This window comes from Antrostomus carolinensis, unplaced genomic scaffold (assembly GCF_000700745.2).
Source record: "Antrostomus carolinensis isolate BGI_N321 unplaced genomic scaffold, ASM70074v2 scaffold30258, whole genome shotgun sequence".
Lineage (NCBI taxonomy): Eukaryota > Metazoa > Chordata > Aves > Caprimulgiformes > Caprimulgidae > Antrostomus > Antrostomus carolinensis.
In genome coordinates this window covers 1,527-16,139 of record NW_010335475.1, presented here as the reverse complement: position 1 = coordinate 16,139, position 14,613 = coordinate 1,527, and the positions used below count along the sequence as shown (strand labels likewise).

Genomic DNA, 14,613 nt, shown 5'->3' with positions numbered 1-14,613 from the left:
AGGAATGCCACCGTTGAAGTTTCCAGTGTTGCTAAAGTGAAAATTTGTGAGTTTGCCTTTGTTTTCTGTGGTAATTTTTTGCAGCTACATTATTTGCATATTATAACCAGTGTCTGAAGGCCCAGATATTTCATTAAGCAACATTTCTGAGCAAAATATTTAACAGTTAAGACTGCTAGTGATGCTTGGGCCTACAAAGAGACTAAAACAGCTGACTTCAGAGGCATTCTATAACAACATGACTGAACTACCTGTAGTGTATTTAATGTCAAATTTTCTCAAGCAAGAATATGACAGGCTTTCTTAAGGCTGACGCACATTAGTAGCAACCAGTATTTTGGCGTTTGTCTCATCGACAGGTGGTTGCTTGAATGCTGTAAAGGAATTTTCTGCTACTTTGGTGGTTTGTTTACTGGAAGCTTGTACTTAGGCTATAAGTAAATTGAGTTCAGTACTATCCCACAGTGGTTTTTTAGCAGTGTGTAAGTCTAAATATTTGGCATTAAACTGACTATTTAAAAAAGGAAAAAAAAAGTTTTGTAACAATAGTTTCTACTTTGTGCACCAGGCCTCTGCCAGAGGATGATCCTGTTGAGTCTGATATATTGGCTGCAGCTGGAACAGAAAGTGAAACTGGTGAGAACATTGCACTCCAGCCAAGCTGACTGCTTCCTGCTTAGATGGCTGTTTTAAAGCTCCATTTTGGTTTAGGGGATTTTTTGTTTGGTTGGTTGGTTTTTGTTTGCTTGGTTGGCTTTTTTTTTTCAGTCAAGCTTGAGGAAACAGCATTCTAAATGACATTTTTGTACGTGAAGGGTATTATAAACATCTTGTCTAGAAAGAAAAGGTTTAGAATAAAATGTGAGACTCTTCATCCTCCCTGTGAATAGAGCTATCCAGGACAAAAATGAATTATTGCACTCACTTTCTAACCTGTCTTAAAATCTTGATTCAGTATTTGGCTTCTGTGCATCATTTAGGGCCTACCTTAGTTTTGTTCCAAATTTCAGACCTCTATGGCTTTTTAAGAACGTTGCCTGTCCAAATGCTCAGAGGGGAAATAATGTAGAAGGGATTTTTTGACATTTTAAAAATTTTTTTAATCTTGTCTGTCTGCTTTAGTTGTGGCATTTCCAGTGCTGGTTTAGTAATTTTATTTTATTCCCTGCTTTCAACTGCTGTCTAAATCACGCAAGTATTTGCCTTGTGTCTCAAAGCATGCTGTATATTCACCCAATAGTTTCTTTAATTTTCTGTCCTCGCTATTGTCTGTCAGTCTTTTTTTTTTTTTTTTTTTTTTTCAGCTTGTATTTTATTATTTCATCAAAGATTGTTATGATGTTATCAATACCTAACAAAAAGAAGGGCTAGGGACATGAATCAATTGCATTATTTGCAAGACTGACTTAGTATATCATCTAGAAGAACTCATGGTACACTTTGATACAGCTAGCATGGGTAATAGTTGCTTAGGTGGGGGCAGCACTTCAGGTTTTTCTTCTGTAGGGAGTATGGAGGTCTACTGCTCATAGTGTGAGATCATAGTGTGTATGCAATCAAGTAAACTTAAGATCTTGAGGACTTGAGAACTTAGACCTCCAAGTGTTGTTCTTTTCACCTTGTGTTTAATTCTTACTCCAAAGCTACATTGCTCACAATGTGGGTATTAACTTAACAATGCATTCTGAGGAAGCAATGTGCTCTTCTGTCTTGTTAATATGCTTATCTAAACTTGCTTTGGCTTTGAAAATAAATAATTTGCTCTTTTAAATACAGAGGTTAACGGAACCAAAGTGAGGAAGAAACTAATGGCTCCTGATATTAGCTTAACTTTGGATCACAGTGAGGAATCTGTTTTGTCTGAAGACTTGGATGAAAGTGGAGAGATTGATTTGGATGGTTTAGATACTCCTTCAGAAAATAGCAATGAGTTTGAATGGGAAGGTAAGTATTTTATTACTTTTGTCTGATGCCCTAAAATATTTTTGTTTCCTTATGCGCAGGTCAACAGCCTTTCAGGTGGGAAATAACTATGACTCAGTATTACAAGAGGAGAAATATAAATGGAGTGATTAGATTAGAAATTGAAAACAGGTGCAATGAATTTTGAAAAAGCAAATCAGACCTCAACTGGTTAGTTAAACAGGCAACATAATAATAGCCATGACTCCAAATAAACTTACTTGAATGTCATTAAACACCTGCAAGGCTCAAAGTTATGGAAAGTCCTCTGTTGCAGTATGTTTTTGAGAACCAACCTGGGGGAAAAAAAAGTTGAAGGTGTCTTACGTGTATTATAGATCAGTTTTAAATGGAGGTGAACTATATACTGGCATATAAAGATTAGCTAGTCAGAAATCGATGAATTGCAAGCCTTTGTAATTAAGGAGGTCTGAATGGTGTTTTTAAAAATGTAAGAGTATTAAAAAATAAGAGTAGCATCTGATCTCATATCTTACTCTGGTGAGAATGGTAAAAGGTCAGTAGCCTTAGAGTTTGCATGCTTTGCCAGTCAACTGGAAGTGGTGGAAGAGCCTCTATTTTCTGTCAAGGAATTCTGAAATGATGTGATAGGAAGTTAACTTAGCTATAGCCACACTAGTAGTGATCTTAATTTCAAGAAATGAATAGACACTTCATCTTACTTTTACAGGCAAAACCTGGAGATTCTAACAAATTTTATTTGAGGTAAAAAAGTTCTGTTTAGGAATTAAAGCACAAGTTTTAAACGTGCAGTTTAATTATGTTTCAAGGCCAAGAACTGTTGTGTTGGTCAAAAAGTTGGAGTCTTTAACTTCTGTAAATTTAATGAGTTAAGGATGTCTCTAAGTAAACATGTACATTCATTTTTTTTTTATTTTGGAAATAAAATAATTTTAATTCCTAAGTAAACAGGAAACTGTTTTCACTGTTACATTTGAAACACTACCTGTTCTTCATTCCAAGATAGCTTATAAATGGAGAAAGAAATACTCTTTAGAATAAGGGTTTTTTTTTTAAATAGCTAAAGGCATGCTGCAGGTGAAGTTGTCATAACAGACTGTGGGTTTACCTATGTAAAGAGATTTTCATCATTCTAGTGAAGAAGAATTGGTATTTAGGGTTAGTTTTGCAATGATGCGAAGGAAATGTTCCAGATGTTTGTGCTTTGTTTTTAAAAGTGGCTGAAAAGGGTTTCTGTCTTTTCTTCCTTTAATGCTGCTGCCTTCATTTTCCTGGAAGGATAGTTTCAATTAACAGCTTTGTCTTGGGAACAGACAACTAACTTGCAGTAGGTTTTTCTCGCTTTGGGTAAGGTCTATGCAACAAAGTCAAGAATCATAATGTAATTGGAGCAAATTGTTTTATAGATTGCTGTCAGCATATATTTTATATATATTGATTGCACACACATGAATTAGATTTAATTTTTAATAATTTGCCTGCATGTCTGCTTGCAAGGTACTGTCAATGTTTTAAATCATGCTTTTATGTAAATCTGTGATCAAGTGACCTGCGTAATTATCATTGGAGTTAACCACTTTGTCTATTTTGCTGAGATTCATCAAGGTCTTTGTTCTTAAAGCCTGCAGTTAAATAGGCTTCCTCCATGAATGGAAATTTGTCATGTACTTTAACACAGAAATTTACAGTCCATGGATAACTACCAACATATAGTATTTGATAAAACATATGACACCCATGAGATCCTATTTTGTAATGACTGAAGGAACCAAGTCAGGTAATATGTCTGACTGGCTATAGAGTATTACAACAGATTAGATAGCAAAGTGGTTAACCTGTATTGTAATTGATTGTCACTAGACATAGTATTCATAATGGATCTTGAACATGCTTTGACTTTGGCAGATGATCTTCCAAAACCAAAAACTACTGATGTAATTAGGAAAGGATCACTTACTGAATACACTGCAACAGAGGAGAAAGATGATGGTCGACGCTGGCGAATGTTTAGGATTGGAGAACAGGACCATAGGGTGGACATGAAGGCAATTGAACCCTATAAAAAAGTTATCAGCCATGGTGGTAAGGATTAGTGATGTGCTGAGGGGAACTGTTGAGAAACTGCTTCTTTAAGCTGAGTTGGGGTGGCACAGGAAGAGCATTAGGCACAAAGACTCATGTGATGATTCTTTTGTTGCAATATTAAAACATATGGTTAATTTAATATGTTTTTCCCTATTAAAGTTTCAAAATGTACTCATGTTTAGAAGAAGCTAACTAACATGCACATATGTAATAGGATGGACTTACTTGTTCTACGGTGTCTGTACTACCAGTGTAGTTTTTTGGTTTTGAGAGAGTTGAAAGCATTAACTGTAGATCTACTCGGGCATAAATCAATTAAATCAATTTAATGGATCTTCCCAACAGTCTCTGGAGTCTAGGTTGGAAGGAAAGTTGACTATATAAAATGTTATTAAATATACTGAGATTCTGTACTGAGATGTTGATTGTAGATACAGCATTTGATTTACATCAACTTCAACTATTTCTTTAGAAAGGGAGAAACTTGAAAAAGAAATCTGGAGGTTTTTTGTAACTGTATGAATTCATCTATATAGAATATTTTTTTGTAAATCTCTTTAAGGTAAATAATGAAAAAGCTTCTTGAATGGGCTTGACTTCGGGTAAATATAGTCAATGTATGGTCACCTTTGTCACTAATGTTGCTTTTTTCTTTGTTTTTAGGTTATTATGGTGATGGGTTAAATGCCATTGTTGTGTTTGCTGTTTGCTTTATGCCTGAAAGCAACCAACCTAACTACAGATACCTAATGGACAATCTATTTAAGTAAGTTATCATCTGCCTCTGAATACTATCTTAATTTCACATTGTGAAACTTAGCCTTTTAATGTAAAGGCAATTACTTCTCTCTCTCTCTCTTTATTTAATATAGCTTTTTATATTTCAGAAGAGGGAAAGGTAACAAATAGAAAAGCAGCTACAGCTGCTTCCAAAGGAAGGAGGGAAAAAAAAATCACCAGATATTGCTGAACAGTGTTGCCAACTCTATATTATTTTTAAATATATTTGAGCAGTACTAGGAATGATTTTAATATCCACAAATCTTCACGTGAAAGTTTTCTTTGCTTGTCTCTGTAGGTATGTAATTGGCACTTTAGAGCTGTTAGTAGCAGAGAACTATATGATAGTTTACCTGAATGGTGCAACAACACGGAGAAAAATGCCAAGTTTGGGCTGGCTTAGGAAATGTTACCAACAAATTGATAGAAGGTAAGCAGCTCTGCAGTGTTTTCTTACAGTATTCACATGTTCAGTGATATACATATTTAGGAAAATGTGTTTAATGTGGTGTCTGGTGGCTACTGGTTAAGATTTAATTAAGCAAATTGCCTGATGTATTGAAAACCTATTCCTAAGCTAGACAGTGTGGAATAATGCTAGAGACATGGCTGGGGGTTTCTTTTGTTGGGTGTATTGGGTTTTTTTTTGATGGTGTGTGTTTGGGTTTTTTTGTGACAATAGTAGTGTTAGAATACTGAAAACTGTTACTGTGTAGAATATCTTTAAAGCTTCATGTATTAATATGATAAGGTAATAAAGGGGGTCCTTTTTGAACCACTTCATCATTAGTTGTGTAAAAAGATTCAAATAAACTTCTTAGGAATGTTATTTCCCTGTCATTGTTGTCACACTGATATATCTTAAATTTTGACTGTACAGTTGTATGGTATTTTTTCTTTTGGCAGATGGTAATTTCTAATAATGAAGTGTCAGAGTACTAGATTTATGTGAATATTGTGCTTGCAAAAACCTACTTTTTAATATAGTAAAAACCCCCTTGTTGTTGTGCTGCCTTTTTGTTCTAGTAATTATGTCTGCTGTTTGAATTCTTCAGGTTAAGGAAAAATCTGAAATCATTAATCATAGTTCATCCTTCTTGGTTCATAAGAACACTTCTGGCCATCACAAAACCTTTTATTAGGTAATACTCTGGAAGCCTTTTTTTTTTTTTTTTAAATCCTAACAATGGTTTACTTTAAATTTCAAAAACTGTTTTAATATTGACCTACTGAAAAATTTTTAAGTTGTAACTGTACCCTGCATTTGTTCTTCCACAGCTCAAAATTCAGCCAAAAAATTAAGTATGTCTTTACCCTGGCAGAACTAGCTGAACTCATCCCCATGGAATATGTTGGCATCCCAGAATGCATAAAACAGTACGTTTTATTATTCAAACATGCTCTACACTTATCATGTTTTAGAACTGATATCTATTGTGTTCCGTGATTGGTCTGAATCTAATACTTTGCATTTAATAAAATTTAATTTAACTCAGATCATTGCTGTCTCTAGGAGGAGTATCCATGTTTGACCACATTGCTAACTATGGTTTGGTATGCAGTAGCATGGATGGATAGTCAAAATGTTAGTGTGTAGGGATTTTCACAGATAGTGCCTTATGTAATTACCAGGTTACGGTGTGTGAATTAGTCTTCTAGAGATAAGACCTAATTCCAATTGTTCTGCTCCTTAGTATACTAAACTGGCTTGTGAGAGAGAAATTCTAGTGTGATAGTTTCACTGGGCTAACAGCCAACACAGCTGTTCACCCACTTCCCCCCCACCCCCAGGGGACAGGGGAGAGGACTGTGAGCAAGGATTAGGAGGCTTGTAGGTTGAGATAAAAACAGTTTAGTAATAGAAATAAAAAAAAAAACCTTAAAAAAACCCAAACCAAAACAAAAACTAAACAACTAATATTAAAATAGTAGTGATAATGATAACAATAATAAGATATGCAAATGAGTGTTAACCAAGTGCAACTGCTCACCACCCACTGATAAGCCTGGCCTGTTCCTGGATAATGATCCCAGAGGATCAACAATCCTGAACCAAAACCGTGACCCCGGAAGAGTGAGAGCCCGAGAGAAAACCCGTGCAAATGCACCCCACCTTTCCGGTCAGCCCCGGATAATACACTAAACATGCCGGGATATGGTACGGACTATTTCACTGACACATCCAAATGCCAGTTTTGGGGTTTGCTATTCACTGTGCTTCTCCCTCCCAGTCCTAATGCAGCTGTGAACCAGCCAGACACGGTGGCCTTGAGCTCCAGCAGCAGCTGATAACATTAGTACTTTTATCAGTGATGTTCTCATAACAAGTCTGACCTGAAACCAAAACACAGCTCTTCTAACTGCTGAGAAGAAAATTAACTCTATCCTAGCAAAACCAGGACATCTAGGCATGTTGATACTGAAGTTATTTGTAGTATCTTCAGTGTTCATGCTAAAGTGTGGAACAAGTTAAGTGGTGAAATATCACTTGGGTTGGGATTTCATTTAAAAGAAGAACTGTGGTGGAAAAATGCTGAATCCCTACCTGTAACAAGTGAAGACAACATCAATGTCCTTGGGTTTCCCTCCCCCCTTCCTTCCCTCCATATATAAATATCAATTTTAATGTCTCTGCTTTCAAATATGATAATTCTTTTGTCAATAGCATTTGTGAGTGCAGTAATAGAGTACAAAAACCATAAACTTGGATCTTAAAAGCCAGATGAAAATACTAACAACTCTGATGATAAATAGATCAGCATATTATGGAATATAGCATATAAAACCCCTAGAGTATGCATCACTCACAAACTGGGAGCTCCATAAGGAAGGATGGCATAGTCTCACTGTGTGGACAGAAGGGCACATCCATGTTGGACAGATTCCCCCCCCTGCAAATGGCTGGTTATTGACAGTAAACATTCAGCTTGTATCAGTTGCACAATTTAACTCAAGAAAGCACAGTTTTGTTGAGGCAGGCAGGAAAGACATGGCAATGCTGAAGCAGCCTTATGCCACCTTTCCACTGGGGCTTTTGAAGGATGCGTTATTAACATTCAAGCTGTAGTTCCAAGTATTGAAAGACTCCTTTTTTGTATTCATGCACCATTAACTGTTCTGCAAAGGCTGAACGTGGTTGATTTATGGAGTTAATTCTCAGACTTCTGTGGAAAATTATATCTAGCATAAACTGTTATGAATACAGACTTTAAATTTTACTGATGGATGTTAATACTGTACAAGAAGTTGTACTGCATTCATATGTTATGTCATAGTAACTAAATCTTAATGTTTCTTGTTTAATACTTACGAATGTTGGAGGTAAAATGTATTCTTAATTATATCAATTTCAAAACTTAGTATGTTTCTACAAACTGTATTGACACTAATACCAGTTTGCAACTTCTGTTGAATTTGGCCTTCATATGTTATATTTACTGAAATCAAACTTTTCCTCACCAAGGTATGAAGAAGAAAAGTTTAGAAAGAAACAGAAAAGGTATATTCATATTTTGATTAGGGTTGCATCTAGATAAGATGATTTGCACTGCAACTAACTCACAGTTGATTGGCTTGCATAAAGGAATAAGCATTTGTAAATATAAACATGCACTAGTGACTAAGTTTTTATACATGAAAGTAACTATACTGCCTGCAAGTACTGTATATCATCTGAAAACTCACCGTAGATGTTCAGACAGATATTTGTGAATTCTCTGTTACACGAGATGCTCACTTTTAAGGGGATACATGGATTCTCAGCTGAATCAAGACATGATGTCTGAAGGAAGAGCTGTTTTCAGGTGCTAAGCTGTAGCTATGCATCAGCAGAGATGCAAATCTAGAAGAAGATCTAATATTGAATCTTGTATTTTGTATATTTTATATTTGATACCTTTTTAGTTATTAACTTGCACAGACACAATCTAAATTAGTATTTTTAGTGCTGTTTGTATTTGCAGTGCCTGTGTTCCTTGCTAATAAACATTGTTTTTTCATTTTGTTAATTTTCAATCTCCTGCTATTCAAGCTATTCCAGCAGCTGATGAAATTTTTGGAATGGATAAGTTGTTTTTTCATTCTGTCACTAACGAGTGTACTGAAAGGTTTTGCTACTAACTTTGCTTTTCTTTTTATTCTTCCTGTGTGTGCATAACTATTGAGGGAGGCTTACTGTCTAGATTGAGTAATGGACGTAGAGAGGAACACTGAGAGATTAAAATAAAAGGAATTTAAGTTCTTTCTGATAGCTATCAGGTAAAGCTATTGGCAAGTGTTGAATATTCTCTAGGAATTACTCCAATTAAGTGATAATCTTGCAGTGTGTAACCTGAAGTACTAAGTCTGTCAAATTTAAGAAACTTTTTCAGTACATATTGAATAAGATTTCCGTTTGTTTTTTTTTCCCCTCAACATGCGTAATTTGGCCCAATTCTATTGCAAGTCTCATTGTATTCAGAGTGCAAACTTGAGATATTCCAAAAGGAATGTAAAAAATTTTTAAAATCTCCAGTACATCAAGCACTTTTTAGTGTCCCTGTTGATATTATCACTTAGACTACCATCAGTTTTGTAAAAAGTAGTATGTTCCCAAGTAGAGGACAGATCACAGGCACTATTTGATACTGAGACTTTAATCAGGTTGGAAGCAGTTGTAGGCATTATTTATTATAATAGGGGGAAAGGAGATGTGCTGAAGTTTAGTTACTAAATTGTCGAGGATGGCATGAGGAATTCTTTGGCTATGCATATGAGTCACTTTGGAAGCTTGAATATGATATAGTTCTATGAATTTATATTGTTAGCTGTATGTTTGTGCATAGCTTGTTTGTATTAGCTTACTGTATTTTCTTGTATTTTCTGAGATTAGTCCTGTAAGTCATGTCAAAACATGCTTTCCTAAGATAGTGTAGTGAGGACAGAGATGAGTTGCAGCTGCATGCTGTGCAGGTGAACAGATACTCAACTAGGACTGTTGCTTCTAGGCAACACTGCTCCAGACCTACTGGATCCTTATATACTAAGTTCAGTTCTTACAGCTGAAAAAAAACCCAAAAGAAAAACAAACTCCCCGCCCCTCCCAAAAAAACAAACAAACAAAACCAACCAAACAAAAAAAACCCCACCACACAAAACAAACTTGCCTCCCCTTTTTATAGATTCATGGCCTAGAAGAGCTGTCATTGTTTATATCACTTTGAAAAACTGTCTGGTTATAGTTTGAGAGGCTGGACAGGTAGGTTAGACAGGTTGTTAGACAACAAGCTTGGCCTTAGGCTCTCTTGCTTTGGAACTGCTATTGGCTTTAAAATTAGTTTGCCTCCATGTATAACTTGTTTTCCAGAAGATATAGTTAAGACTGTAGTTTGTTATTACTGTAAAGAGGAAAAGTACATTTTGTGCAAGACTGTCAATGATCCACTGGTTCCTTTAAAGCAACATGTTGTTTGCTAGTTGCAAGGCAGATATTAAAAAACAAACAAAAAAAAACCCCAAACCACCAAAAAAACCCCAAACCCAAACAAACACAACCAAGCACAACAACCCACAAACAACAACATTAGCAGCACAGTGGTGAATTTTTCCTGAATAATTATGAGGGTCTTAGAACTTAGTAGAAGAAATACTGCAGTTAAGGATCCATTTAACTTTTGTTGATTCAAGTACTGCTGTTACCTTCTTGGCTTAATTACTATAACATTAAAGGTAATTCTGTGCTTATTCTGTAGCGTATGAATTCATCAAAGTAGTAGTGCTTGATGGTATTATCATGTTACCTGTAAACTTGTATTCCTGCTTGCATTCATTAATAAAAGCACAGAACCTGCTTTTTTTTCTTCTGTAGTCAAACTTCACTCGCACTTTTCAAATGCTTCTTTTTGAATGCTGTAGTTATTTAAATGGTTTCTTAACAATTTTAATTAATTTCTAGTGGGAGGTAGGAAAATATTTTTTAAAATGTGACTACATTCAATAAAAATATTCATTTAATATTTATTTACTAAAACTTTTTCCATGTAAAAGCTTTGTGTTTTCCTGTTAAGATTTATAGTTTTTGTTTAATATATGAGCTATCAAACTAAACTACTTCTTATCATAGTTTTAATTTTATTGCTTTCTTTGCTAAGCAGAGTTGACCAAGAGCTGAATGGAAAACAAGAGCAGAAAAGTGAACAGTAAGTTTGAAGTCCAAACAAGACTGAAGAATATGCAGATGGAATTATGCTATTTTTGCTCCATTTACAATGCATTCTCTGTGTGTGTATATGTTATATAACCTGTTGCAAAAGGTGCTTCATTTCTGTGGACTAGCACACAATGGACTGCTTACTGCTGTATTGGTTTGTCTTGACTTTAATAGCTACGTTTATGTAATCATTTTATACTCCTAAATGTCAAAGAACCCTGTGTTTTCAGAGGATGTTCTTGCAGTTGTTTATCAAAATGATGCATGTTCTTCAGTAAAATATTTATATACATAAATGTTAAAGGAAAGAGATAATATATATTTTTATGACTGAGCAATATATTGTATGTACCTGCTGAAGGAATTCATTTGCAGGTAGGCAAGTCCATAAGTTACTTGTTATTGTATAAATCTGTTTTGCTGTAAATGGTCAAGTGCATTTCTTTGTTGTCACAGAAAGCTTAATTTGTTTGGATATTAACAGTCATACAATGTAGTCTTTCACGTGTGTGGACATCTTATTTTTGTTCATATACCTAATACAAGCAGTACTCATTTACCTTACTAGGGTGAGCTTGAGCTTTAGTGTGTTTTAGTCTGTTGTTCAGAATGCAGAACTGCAGTTCTGTGAACTTCAGTCTGATGGCCAAAGGGTTTAAGCCTAAGCCACAATAGAAATTGAACTGGTTGAATGACTAGTAAGATATCAGACCTTTCTCAATTTAAGTTGCAAATTTGGATTCTGCTTCAGTAAATCAAGGCTATCTCAGCTACCAGTAGGAAATGAGTTCATTGAAGTTCTTCCTAGATGAGTATCGGTTGTCACCAGTAGGAACTCTGGTCACAGTCAAAGCTTGGGAGTTACATAGATATTCTAGCCATAGTATCGATTGTTTGCAGAGGTATAGGGAATCTTAAGTTACCTGTGTCGTCCTTGTAGATGAAACATCCATTTCTAAAGCTCTTAGTTTGGCACATGATACCAGGACTAATTTTACTTAACAAAAAAAAGTTATTTGAAGGTGGTTTTTTTTGTTTTTTCCCTCCCTATAAGGGTAGTGAACTTGTGTCTCTAAGAGGGGGTTTGTGGACACATAACTAGAGTTTATAGGTTTATCAAGACAACAATAATGCACCGGTTAATATGTTGTAAAAGTTTGTAACCTCTTTTGATAATCATTGCTATTTCCCTGTAAGGACAGGTACATGCAAATAAATCCATTTGGGAGTTGAGCAATATGATATAAATACATTAAATCTTCACTCTTGGTTTTGATGTTGCTCACCATTTTGTCTTAATGCCAAAAATATCAGTTCTCAGTTTTATTAAAAGGTGGTGTTATACAGTTATCTTATTTAAAAAAAGAAAAAAAGTTCAACCAGATTACTGCCTGACACTGATAAACAGCGGTCCAGAGAGAGTTCCATGGTCAAGACTTATTTACCAGTTAATCTACTGTCTCTAATGATACATTTATAGACTCTGAAAGCATATTCATGTCAGAGGGCAAATTGCCCATGTCTCTGGGAGTTTAAGTCTGCAATTCAGAGACTTTCATCTCAAGATCTAGGTACTTTTGTTATAGTAGCTTCTGTATCACAGTTTCAAAGCGATTAATATGCAGTATGTTCTCTTTCAACAGGCAATGCTAATTTCAAGTTGCCTTGCATCCATTTTATTAGGCTTGGATCTCACTCTGAAAGCAGAACACAAATGTGAACAGTTTATTTGGGGCTGTCTTATTTCCTGCTTCTATTTTGATGTTGACCTAGATTAATGTAAGGTTCCAGTCAGTAAATTGGAAACTTACAGCCTGTTTACTTCTGATACCTTCACAGTGCGGTGTGTATGAACCTTCCTGATTTTGACTCATTCTCTGTGGGTCCTAAGCTAGATACTAAGTATTCTGATCATCTCATTTCACATCTTTCCTAATTCCAAAAAGTATTTTTCTCAGAAAGTCATATTCTTAGTGGAAGGCTTGTAGTTCTACATGTCCTGTTGCTTCCCATGTGTATGGTGCAGTATAGAGTAGCCAGTCCTCTGTATAGGCCATATAATCAAATAATGGGATTGTTATTGTTGTCTTCCGTGGTGGCTGAGTGATTCTACAGTTTCATGCTGCAGTAGTACTGTTTCTTTTGGAAATGTGTATGTGCTTACCTATGGTTTATTTCTCTAGTATAAGTTTTTGTGAATGAATATACAGTGCAACAGTTCGGACATGCCGCTTGAGAAATGGGTGTACTAAAGAATTATGCCCCTCTGACCTTTTGCAGCTCATCATTCAACGGTGAGGTGGATGTTTACAAAAAGGGAAGAGGTCCCAAAGTTATCTTGAACACAAATGGGTAACTTCTTGTCAAAAAATCTATAAAATAATTTTATATATAAAAATATATTTTAATATTTAAAAACATGAAATGCTGGAGTGTCATACTTTAATAAATTATTTCAAAGCCTGAATCACTTTGTGATAAGATACAGTGTTGTAGGGAATTCACCTTTCAATGGCACTTCTTTGTAAAACTAAAACTCATGTTGCTAGAATACAGTTTTGAGCCCTGTCAAGAAAAGATAATTTCATGAGTCACTAATTTACCTTTTATTTGGAGGTCTCATTACTTTATTTATATATATGGTAATAAGACCTTAGTTCTCTTGTTATTGCTGTGTGCAACTGAAATAGAGATGTTTGGGCCATTGGCCTCTCTGTGTGGATGTGATATTTTGGAAATTGAATTATGCAACAGGGTAAGTGTTCAGAAGTGGCAAAGATATTTTGGAGAAAGTGTCATTAAAAACTCATGTGAGTAGACCGTAGATTGCTTCAGTGTTCTTCATGTTCTGGATGGTATGGCAAAGCCATGTTCTTCTGGAAAGTAATGGAAAGGGATATATAAGGTTTAGTGCTGAAGCAGGTTGAAGTCTTTGAGGTTCTGAGATGTTAGAATGAAGAAATTTTGGTTCCAAAAAGCTTAGAACTAGTTAAAAGAATATGTAATCTTGTTCATAACAATGCAGTTCAGCATATATTTTTCCTTTATTTCCAGTGAAGAGTAGCTTTCTGCTGTGAGGAACTTTGTACTGAGAAACAGCACTCATATTCTGAATTGCACACAATTAGTATATAGCCTGTATTTGTTAGCATGTTTGAGCAAGTTTGTTGCATCATACTCTTAAATGCTCTAATGACAGCTGAAAACCTTTCAACATTTAATTTGTGTCAGACTTCAAGATGAGATTACATGTGGTGGTAATAGTCTTTTATGAAATGACCTTGAAGTGCGTCATAGGGAGGAGAGGATGGCATTGGTGCCCAGTTATAGTTGGCTTCACTGATACCTACTGAAATGTCTGTAGTTAACAGAAAATAATGGAACTACATTGTGAATGAGCACTTTCTAAACTAAGTGTCACAAAAAATAAGTTTTTTGGTGAAGTGTATTTCATGTCAAATTTTTGTCTGTGTATCCTACAGATTTATATAGTATTTATGTAGAAATATGGCATCTCTTATCAAAAGCTGTTGTCTTTGGAGATGACTTTAATTCTCAAGTCATTCCAGTCTCCCTTAAAAAAGTCTCATACGAGGAACAGAGGGGAGAGGGGATAA

The 14,613-nt window shown here is 35.2% G+C and overlaps 1 protein-coding gene across 6 annotated transcripts in view; it reads left to right on the top strand.

Annotated features, from left to right (window-relative positions):
- The window catches only part of BNIP2 (BCL2 interacting protein 2), an 11,812-nt gene extending 276 nt beyond the window's left edge, over positions 1-11,536 (top strand). Inside the window, exons 2-11 of one of the 6 annotated variants that reach the window (XM_029086631.1) lie at positions 569-636; positions 1,507-1,517; positions 1,779-1,944; positions 3,850-4,026; positions 4,693-4,795; positions 5,108-5,239; positions 5,865-5,951; positions 6,088-6,186; positions 8,273-8,308; positions 10,941-11,536. In XM_029086631.1, coding sequence (XP_028942464.1) covers positions 569-636; positions 1,507-1,517; positions 1,779-1,944; positions 3,850-4,026; positions 4,693-4,795; positions 5,108-5,239; positions 5,865-5,951; positions 6,088-6,186; positions 8,273-8,308; positions 10,941-10,989 — 928 coding nt within the window. In that variant the 3' untranslated portion in view covers positions 10,990-11,536. Of the gene's footprint in view, positions 1-568; positions 637-1,506; positions 1,518-1,776; positions 1,945-3,849; positions 4,027-4,692; positions 4,796-5,107; positions 5,240-5,864; positions 5,952-6,087; positions 6,187-8,272; positions 8,309-10,940 lie in introns of all 6 variants that reach the window. The other 5 variants (XM_010174569.1, XM_029086633.1, XM_029086632.1 and 2 more) reach the window with 5 other exon arrangements.
- The last annotated feature ends 3,077 nt before the right edge of the window (positions 11,537-14,613 follow it).